Genomic DNA, 10894 nt, shown 5'->3' on the forward strand with positions numbered 1-10894 from the left:
GAGGAGAAATGATTCAGAACGGAATATTAGTGCGAATACATTTTTGTATATGGCATCATCAGGGCAGTACTAAATAAAAAAATCTTATCTGTAAAATGCACCTAAACAGATTCTGCCAGGGGTGTGTAAACGCGAGCAAATTCGGGTATTTGTGCATTAGATACTTCAGAAATATGTTTGGAAAAATAAACAGCATTACGTAGTCCTCACTAAAGTTCTCTGTAGTAGTGGCTCTGTTATATTTTATCTACACAGGCTGTTCAAAGGTAAATAATGCTCTGTAAAATAATTTTCCAGCATGCACAACCAAAGAGAAGCTGTTGAATTGCAACTATTTAACAACACCACGTAGAGGAAAAAAAAGCAGAAAGGATTCACAGTGGTTCTTAAAGTTAAGCTTCACGTTAGACAACACATTCTTGTTAAACCTGTCCGACTCTGAACGGGACCACTTTTCCTTGTGAATCTGTTGTCGTACGTTGTGACCACTCCCCCCTCTCAATCAGAATGGCTTGTTGCATGAGCAGTTATTATTTTGGATTAGGCATAACAGTAGTGCCCTTGTCATTGTAAAACTACGATGGATCGTTCTGATGTGCATTTTAAATAGAATTTGTATTTCTTCTGATCTGCTCTTACATGGCAGTATATCCTGTCAATAGGGTGTGAGAGATTTTGATATTGTCATAACCGTATGCATTCAGTATAGGCAAAGCAAATGCTGTACAAACTAAACTATATATCAATTAATTCCCCTATTGATTGTGATAACCCTATTTTTTTGGCTATGCGTTTTCTGAAGAGCGTTCAGATTTTGGGCCATCATAACCGTCACACTTAATTTGTATTTATTTAATTTCTATTGGGATGATGCCTTACGTAATAATATTACAAACTAGCAAGTAGGCTATTAGAGACTATTACAATTGCTTATATAGTGAAATATATTTAACGATATGCCTATGGTAGTCAGTCTTTATTATATATCTCCCTAAATGTCAATAAATATAGTCTTATTCCTATCAAATAAATAATACTCAAAAAAGGTTTAGCTGTGATTGGCTGTATAAAGTCTTTAACAGTTAAAATGTCTCCTTTTTCAAAGCCTGCATTGAATAATATCTGGCTCTGAATACTTAAACAGCACCTTCTCCGTTGATTCAGGCTACATTCTTTGAACAATATCATCACTCTGAAGTTGCAACGTTTGATTAAGAAACTAAACTTTTGAAGTGCTGCATTTTCAAATCGGGAAAGTCTTTACTGCTTTTGTTTCGCTCTCAAAAAGGGTATTTTATTGTGTAGATACAACGTGCATGGCTTTAAACGATTCTTAGGGTTATCAACCACTGCAAAGCATTTTTGTAACAGTGCATTTTTCCATAAAGATTAACTGATATCTTGTTTTATTAGGTATTAAGACAGTTATTGCTGTTTCCTGCGTACGCTGACCTGGTGACCTTAAAAGAGGCAGGAGAACAAAATGTGGTTTATAGACAGACAAATGTTCTCAATCAGATTTACGGTTTGCATAATCAATTGTTATTTTCAAAATGGTTTTGGTTTTTATATATATATATATAGTATAAATGACCGAAATGCACAATCATACATTCCTTCAATGGACGAGCGTCTGTCCCTGATCAGTGCTGGGGATATGAAGAACCAGAAAAGAAGGTAGGAAAAACCTCTATTCAATACCGTCGTATCGTGTCCTTTCATTTTAAAGGAAATTAAGATGCCATTTCTAAAGACTGCGATATTTAGAAATAACGTGACTTGTTCAAAATGCGCTATCCGTGCAAATACAACCGACTAACCCAAAGTATAACCGAAGTGCAATAATAACGATAATATTTGCCATTTGAGTTTGCTTTTCGATTGCAAATGCTGTTCGAGTTCTTAACAATAAGGTGCTTTTAAGAGCTTTCATTTAAGTTTGTTTCTCAAATCTGAGAGTTACTTAAAGGGACTTGAAATATATTTCGATTAAAGAAAGTACCTTATTACATTGACACTTATAGAAAGTACTTATTCTCTTAAACAAAAACACTGTCAGGCGCTAATGCGGCCGTAATACATAAAATCATGAGGCAAAAAACTACTGTAACAGTCAACTAAGCGTCAGAACTAATATTTAAGATGCTAATGGCTCAAAGGTAAATCATTATAGTAAGTTAAATACAATCACAAGCTTACCCTAGCATATCTTCTAACACCGCGCACATGTGGCAATGGCGCAGAGAGGCTTGATAGGGGGAAAAAGCGACCCATTTCAAACAGAGTACATTTTCAGTGGCTCCACTCTTTTGTAGTGGCCTTCTAGCGAGAGGGGGGAAAAAAAAGACAGTTTCCCAACCTCCGAATGCTCTAATCCCCTATCCCGAAATCCCCTAGCCTGCAATGAGACAGGCAGTGGGTGTGTAATTTGATTCAGCATGAGCGGCCACCAAATTGGGCGTTTCCCCCCCCTGCTTTCTTGTCAATTACAATTGTCTGATTTCATTGTGGAGTTCAAGGTTGTTCTCCGATTGGCTGCTTGTGACCATGCACTGGCAGGGCTGTCTCGAGGGGGTCACGGCAGGATGTCCCGCTCATGAAGGAAGACTCCATGGAAACTTCAACGGCCTGCCTCTCGTGCACATTAAACGAGGAATTCGGCAAGTTGAATTCAAAAATGCTCTGGGTCTATCTCATCACTCTCTACCCAGAACGGCAGGATTTCTCTTTGAAATAAAATCTGCTCTTGAATTTTTTTTTTTTCCACCCCGTGGCAGGACAAAAGAGGCCCCCTTTCTTCCCATTGGGAATAGCAGAACGGGAGAGAGCGATCGACAGGAGGGGCCCCAGCTGCACCTAGTTTAGCCCCCTGCGCGGCGTCTCGTCCATCCTCATTCACGCCACTGTACGCCGCCCCTCCTTCCTACAGCAGTTGCTTTGCACCTGGACTCTGATGTATGGCTAATTATCAGCTCCTCCTAGGGCAGGCCATGTCGGGGCGCTCCGGGGATTGTACCACCACTGCGACAAAACAATATACTCTCTGGGAGGAGCTCCGGAGCTCTGTAGTCTTTACAGCGTATGCACGGAGCAGTGAGTAGAATTAGAGCATAATCGCCCCCCCTGACAGCCCGACCCTTTAGAGGAGAAAAAAAACTTAATCTAAAGTACGATATGCAACACCTGCCTCAGTACAGACAGCTTTGCAACTCGAATGCAGGACCTCGGGAGTGGGTGATTTACATTGTACTGTAGCTCGGAGTCTTGCTTGCTTTTGTCTATTTGGTCTATTCAGGATCAGATTACAGGCCCCCTCCCCTCAATCGCCCCCTCAGCTTTTTTTTCCCTTTTTTTTGTACTTCATCTCATGCCCCATGCTCATAATCAGCGTTTTACTACATAAATGTGTGGAAATTGAAAAAATCATAAGGAAACGAGAATAAAAACGTTATTCAAAGGAACCTGGGAAAGACCTTTTGAACAACAGAATGCTGGATGAATTCCAAGGTTTTTTACGCTGACCAATCAATGTGTTTTTTCTTTTCTTGTATTGTACCTAACAAGACCTTTTTAGATGCATCACATAATAGGCTGACTGGTGCAGAAACAAAACCAAACCCAAAAAGAGAGACTCCCTGTTTTACTCGTCAATTACCCGTTCAAATATTGATTAGCAAAGCAGATACTAATTGTGTAATTGTGTCGTTTAGAACATGATCCAAATTTAAAGCCACAACGACATCAGGTCGTGTATATATATCAGCCCACATCGGCCATTTCTATACCATCTATTTCGCATAGACATCTAGCAATGTAATGTTTTTTTGACAATCACTTTACATCAATTTTAAGGTGCAAAGATTTAAGATTCTAGTTTGCCTTAAAAAAAAGAATACAAGCTCATTTGCAGAAGATGCTGGGATGAAAAACTATACTCCAATCTTAGGAAATAAATCTTAGGAAGTAATGCTATTTTTTTTTTAATACCTCCCCAGCAAAGGAAAAGTGTAAAATGTTCACATTATTTCTCCTGCTGCTGTCCACACAGCATGTGGAAAAAACAGCACCAGTAAAAAAATTAAATAAAATAAAGAAAAAACTCAAATGAACATGCTAAGAACTACGTTCTTTCCATTTTTAAAAAAACTTTTATAAAATATATATGTATATATGTGTACATATAAAAGAAAAATCTGAAAATACTTCTTCCTCTTTTTTTAGTAAAGCAAGCAGTGTGTTCTAAAATAGCTGCTTGTTTTGGTTTTGTGTTTTCTGAAAAATAAAAAAGTGAATACTGGCCAAATAAAAAAAGATTAAAAGTAAACTGATTCTACAGAGTAAAAACAAAGCACAAAATAAAGAAAAACAACTCTTTAAGAGAATATTCGGATGGCCTGTGTGACCAGGGTGTGGCAGACAGGGCACTCTGGATGGTTTAGCTCACAAATTCGGATGGCGCACTCCATGCAGAAGAGGTTATGACCGCACGGGACCAGAGCGGCCGTCACTTTGCTCTCAAAACAGGTCATGCAGTCCCGAGCCACGGCGGGCGGTGAATCCGGCACGGGGAGACGTCCGGTGAACGTGACCGTGGTGGCGGTGGGCTCGCTGTGGGCGCGGCGCGCCTGGGCGTGAGGAGACCCGACGGCGTTGGAGTTGCTGGTGCCGCACGGTTCGGGCAGACCCGGCGACAGTCTGGTCAGAGGGAGAGGCAGGCCTCCGAAGCTTTTGGAGCGCTGCTGGGCATAGTAAGCCACCTGTTTGGGATAGTCGGGATCGCCCCAGCTTTGAGTGCCCTCCGAGCCGAAGTACGAGCACGGCTTGTCTCCGTTGCCGTGGTTGGTAAAGTCACCTTTACTGTAAATCCCACCTCCTCCTCCTCCACTTCCGACCATGGTGTCTGAGAAATTCTGGCGGTAGCTGCTGGCGAGCGGCTTGCGCGGGGCCCCCTGTAGCCCCCACACCTGCTGCAGGCGGCTCTCCAGACCCCCGTTGCCGCTGTCGGGGCCCAAGCAGTCGTTCTCATTGTTGTGGTCGTGCAGGCCACCCGTGCGGAAAGCAATGTGCGCCTCGATTTCCTCCCGAGCCCGTTCGGCGTTCCCGGGGGAGCCGGTGATCTCGAAGACGGGGTCGCGGTCACGGCTCGGGGTCACGATGTAAGTGCACGTTTGCTGCTGGATGCGTTTTATAGTCGAGCCTTTCGGTCCGACCACCAAACCCACCACGCGGTAGGGCACCCGCACCTGTATGGTGGTCTGGCCAGGTAGCGGTGCAGGAGGCGAGCCGCTGAATGAGACGCCCAACTTGTTCCTGGAGGCCCGCAGCATGGAGAAGTGCTCCGCGGCTGAGATGATTTCGCGTCTGGCCAGGGCCACGTCCTCCTTGCGGCCTGTGATGAGGAAGACTGGTTCTTCGCCTCTGACGGGGGTTTTGATGTAGGTGTTTGTCTTTGCACGCAAAGCTTTGATTTTGCAACCTGTTGAGTGGAGAAGCAGTATTATAGTAGTGGTATTACCAATATCTGTCAGTTAACACTTCATTTGCTTGTTTGTTTCCAGGTCAAAAGGTCACCCATGCTCAGAATCTGCAGCAGAACTCAATCACACACAGTTCTTCATGTTCTCCATCTCTTGAGTGTAATCTATTTAAACATTTTGGATAGTTTGATTGGGTTTTCAGTTCTCAATAAAAGTATAGTCCTCTTTACTCTGTTTAACGCAATTTATGGACCATGTTTTATCATTTTACCATGCTTGAATATACAAAAGTCAGCCCTTGCTTTTTCTATTGTAACCATTATACTAAATATACCAATTTTTAACAAATTCTTTTTTTGGTACACTATATATTAACATTTTAGTGATAAAAATGAGCATCTCCATTTTTCTAAGTAAAAAGAGGATTGTCTCGTTGTATTAGATTAAATCCACTGGACCTTATTCATAAACAGAATAAAAAAAAATGTCTGCTTATTGATTAAACAATGTGCACTGAAATTTCTTCTGCTCGTGTTTAATGAATGAGGCCTAAAGTGAATTTAGAAATTGCTGTTCGCTGTTGTGGTAAACGTACAAATCGATTAAAACAATGACTTTGTTTTTTGCTGCATTACGGTCTGTCTCAGTAATATTTTTGCTGTTTTCAAAATATAGAAAGAGATGTGCTGGCTCTAAATGTATTTACCATAATAAATCCCATTTAGCATATTCAAAAATTCCAGTCTGTGTTGACGTACCCTATTAGAATGCAGAAATAACAAACCTGTGCTCGCAATAGCTCTTAAAAATCCCTGATCTCTGAATGACGTCTCCTCTGCAAGAGTGCCATGTGCTAACTGACAGTTACAGGTACTACGATATCCAGCGCTGAAACACAAATTGTAAAATGTGTTTTCAGATGTAAATTCCACAACTATTCTCTCGCATCTAAAGATGGAGTTCACTCGAGGACAAAGCAAGCAAGCTGAATCCCCCATAAAGTTATTGTTGAGATACGAATTCATAACAAGGTGTGGTGCTCCACAGCATCTGCCTCGTGTACAGCACCAGGGCATTTATTAGCACCTCAGTGGTGTCTTATCAAGAGTGAGGTGGCTTTCTCCGCCCAGGGGCCTGTTCAGTGGATAGATCTCTGCACACTGGTTTCATGCCTCATTGTGTAGAGCAGAAGCTAAAAAAATAACCTGGATGGACTGTCTAGCACTGACAGCGGGGAGCACAGAATCCCTCCCGCCGCTGAATCGTCCCTCTCGCTGCAGGAGTGCATCTCCTAACAGGCATGGCAGCCACTGCAGGTGAACAAAGCACTGGAACCTTACAGCTTAAATTCCAGCTAATGGCGATAACAAGAATACATAAGTGTGCTGCTTTTTTCGTCATCACTCTCGCTTGTTATAATCAGGCCGAATGCACCTATCCATTCATAGAATTAACCTAATAAGGGCCAAACAAATGTCCCGTTATTCAGCACAGGATGTGGCCGTAATATCAGTAACTAATGAGGTAAAGACCCCATTTCAGATCCTCTTAATCAGCAACTTCCAATCCACGCGCTCACTGCATCCCAAGTTGGATTTGAGTGTTCACTTCAGACACACGCAGGCCACTTTACAACTAGACAAAGTCGGAGTGTGGACGTTTATCAGTGCATATCTCATCTGGGTAAGATATTAGGCTCTTAATGAATGGACAGTGTGCTCCATGGAGGCTTCCTGACCCCCTGCTTTGAGTGCAGGGCTGCTGTACTGGTAGACGGGGCGTGACTCCAATACAGTCTTTATAGTCTGTCTCTCCAGGACCAAATGCAACATGGCTTTCCAGAATACTGCATACTGTGCTTTCAACGTATCATGAAGTGACTTGGGGTCAACAACACGAGATTGCCTCCTCAACTTAATCCAAATATCATCACACATTCAAAATACAACTTTTCCGCCAAGTCACGTTTGTAGCTATCTTCTCATTCCCCCCACCCCGCACGAGCTTTGCCCTCAACGCACACAAGGACTTTCACTTCTTTGTCTGACAACGCTGTCAGAATTTCAGCACTTTTAGGTGTTCACGAGACCCACTTTTATGAGCATCGCGATACTGTGGACATAAGCGGTGGACTTAAGTTACCCGACAAGTCCTCTTTGTCTGGGGTTGCCTAACAAAAACAACGTGGTGGTGGTGCTGCTGCTGCATATGAAAGCCCCCAGGAACTACAGAGGCGCGCGAAGGAGCGAATGACACAATGTATCCAGTCAACAAAGACCGTTGACTGTTACATTGTATCCAGCGAGCGCACACGCGTTCCATTTTCTGTTTCAAAAAAACAGAATTACGCGCCCTCAGACGACAAAGGGAAAGCAGCGTGCTGACATTGAAGGCGTGGATGTGGAATAACGCCTTTGTTCTCGTACCCGCTGGTAACTTTGCTCAAAGCTAAGAGGAAATGCCCATGTATATGGCATCTATGCGCTGAAATAGTGGCACAGTTTGGCCAAAACAGACACGTTAAAAAGCATTACCACTCCCTTTTTCTTTGTTAAGACAGCTCCACACTTAGTTTGAGCCGCACACCCTGGAGAACGAGTTTGAAAGCATGTGAAAGTGCGCATCGTTGTATTTACCTTGCCTCCCCACTATTTCGGCCACATGTTCGGAGCTTGGCACGGGGACGCACTCCGTTATGTTGCAGCCCCGTCCTTTGGTTTCGGTCGGCGAGCTCTCGTACAGGGCGCACAACTTGTTTTTCCCTTGTAACATCCCTGATTCCGACGGGATGTGATTGTGGTGGTTATTGTTACTCCTGTCTTGAACTCCTCCACCACCACCCGCAGGAGCCCCGTCCTCGCCCTCTCCAAGACCCAGCAGCGACAGTTGGCCCAGCGCAACTCTAAGGGCACGGGAATCATCCTCCTCCTCCTCGGGTGGCACTAGGAGACCTTCGCTGCCGAAGCCGGAGCCGGCCAAATCCCCGCCGTAGCCCCCATTTTTCTCCATGATCCCTGCTAGAACCAGCAAGCTAGGCATGGCTAACAAAAGAGTGTGAGACAAAGACACTGGTAAGAGACTGGAGGAACAGCACCCTAGCCGCCACCCCGCCCCCTCCTGGTCCAAGTCCCCCCTTTGCGCTAGTCCCTCCCACAGACCAGCCCCCTCTCCGGTTCCGATACGCAGAAGGCGAACGGGACACAAGGATGTCTGCGCCGAGAAGGGCCAGGCTAACTGATGCTCCACCCCGTCTGGTTCACTCAGTCCCCGCCTATGGCAAGCCGGTGTAGCATTTATTCCCCAGAATCAATCTATTTTTATAACACTTGTCCTAAGACTGAGACATGTTATTTTATTGTTTTATTTCTTTGGCAAACCCCATGCACTAAATATTTACCTCTAAAATGATGCACCATTTATGATCTGTAATAATATGGCGTAACCACTAGATGGCTGTATAACCTGTGTATAAATACATAAACATAGCTGTGTATTCCCTAGTTGCTGGGAACATTGGATTCAGACATAATTACATAATAGTGCATTTGGCTATATTTAGCCAAATATTGTATATTTTATTGTATATTATATAATATAATATTGTATTATATAATATTGTATATTTAGACATTATTAAGGGCTACTTTTTGTCACAAGATCATTTTTTGTTGTTGTTTTGTTCATTTGTTAAGTTAGTTCGGGCTAATTTCAAAATATATAATTGAGTGTTTACATATACTTTACTTGTCAACTTATTTACTTATCTATTTAATAATTTACTTAATTTTATTATCATTGGAATGACACATGCGAAATGTGAATCGTTGTCCATCATTTTGCAAGCAATTGGTGATAAAGAAAAACGTCATGTCGAAATATTGGAAATATTTCTGTTTTCACTGTCAGCAAAACAGAAGCATAGCCGAATGCATGATGTCATGCAATATCTTATATCATAACCAATCATACGTGACTTTCCCACACTCATTCTCAATTACCTATATGACTAAACCCAGTATGGGGTCTGTTTTAAGTCAATAGGCTCATTTATTTATTAAAAAGTAGCCTAGAATTAAAACAGTAATTGCAATTTTGTTTATTGTTACTTAAACAAAAATATTGTTTGTAAAAAAATATATATATATATATTTTAACAATAAAGACAATATACATTATACATATTTTGTATTATTATTTTACTTCTTACATTTTTTGTTAGTAGTCATACAATTTATCCATATATATATATATATATATATATATATATATATATATATATATATATATATATATATATATATATTTTTTTTTTTTTTTTTTTTTTTTTTTTTTTTGTGCATGTGTAATATAATTATTATTATAATCAAAGCTCAACAATTATCTTCCCAGCAAGTGAGTCACCATCATTCTACACAAATATTAATGTGAACATCGTAGGATTGCAGCATTACACATAAAAGATTAAGTTTGTTCTATGAAAAAGGTTTGTTAAATATAAATTAGTTTAGACCTATGTATAGATTTATACAATTGTGTTAGGATTTCTAGCGCATTGTGATGCAGCTTGAGAAATATAAATAAATGTTCATTCAGCTTGCCATGCTCTGCCTCGCTGAGACAGTCACCATCCATCCATCTATCCATCCACCCATCCATCCATCCCGTTGCATTTCAGACTCCTTTGTAGCAACCCACAACTCACTCCTAATGAATAATCCAAAACATAATTTTATGCGTAAATATTAGGCTTCCACATCACAGTTCATCGTATTGTGTTGTGAGGAGAGGCGTGACGGAATGATAACACATGTGCGCCTGAAAACAACACCGTCCAGCTGCTTTCTACATTTCCAACAACATCAGTTCTGTTATGATTCTCGATCAATGGACTGTCTTAACATGACCGAGATTTCGCGGTGAATATTAGTGGTTTTTAAGCAGAGGAACTGATACATCTGTCCCCAATATTTCCCCAAACCGAAAGAGTTAAACTGACATAATTTGGGGGTCCGCCCACCCTGTTTGCCGTTGGTTGCAGCGGGTCACTGAGTTGTTGTTTGGACTACCGTTGCGCATGGAGTGCTGTTACACTGAGAGGAAGAGCACGCGGGCAGCGAGAAGAAGAGACATGGGGAGAGTTATCAGACAGACGTTGCAGGATCTGCACTGCACATTTATGGTTGAGAGAGAGAGAGAGAGAGAGAGAGAGAGAGAGAGAGCGAGCGAGCACGTGTCTAGCAACATCGCAGGCAAACCTTGAACAAAGACCGTTCGTGTTTCCACCTCAGACGCCACTGTCCTCATGATGCCACGCCTGGCGGCAAAGATGAAATCTGGAACAACAACAACAGCCACAACAGCAGCAGCTATAATAATAATAATAATTATATTATTTTGTAAATTTTAATAAAAAAAAA

The 10894-nt window shown here is 41.9% G+C and overlaps 1 protein-coding gene across 1 annotated transcript; it reads right to left on the reverse strand.

The window, feature by feature from the left end:
* Positions 1 to 3355: 3355 nt before the first annotated feature.
* Positions 3356 to 8610, reverse strand: mex3a (mex-3 RNA binding family member A). Its single transcript, XM_079837263.1, has 2 exons — positions 8114 to 8610; positions 3356 to 5476 (listed from the first exon to the last, which is right to left on the reverse strand). Exons 1-2 carry the CDS (start codon positions 8514 to 8516, stop codon positions 4374 to 4376), a joined length of 1506 nt encoding a protein of 501 aa, XP_079693389.1. The 5' UTR covers positions 8517 to 8610; the 3' UTR covers positions 3356 to 4373.
* Positions 8611 to 10894: the final 2284 nt, after the last annotated feature.

The sequence above is a fragment of the Gobio gobio genome (assembly GCF_949357685.1).
Source record: "Gobio gobio genome assembly, chromosome: 15".
Taxonomy (NCBI): domain Eukaryota; kingdom Metazoa; phylum Chordata; class Actinopteri; order Cypriniformes; family Gobionidae; genus Gobio; species Gobio gobio.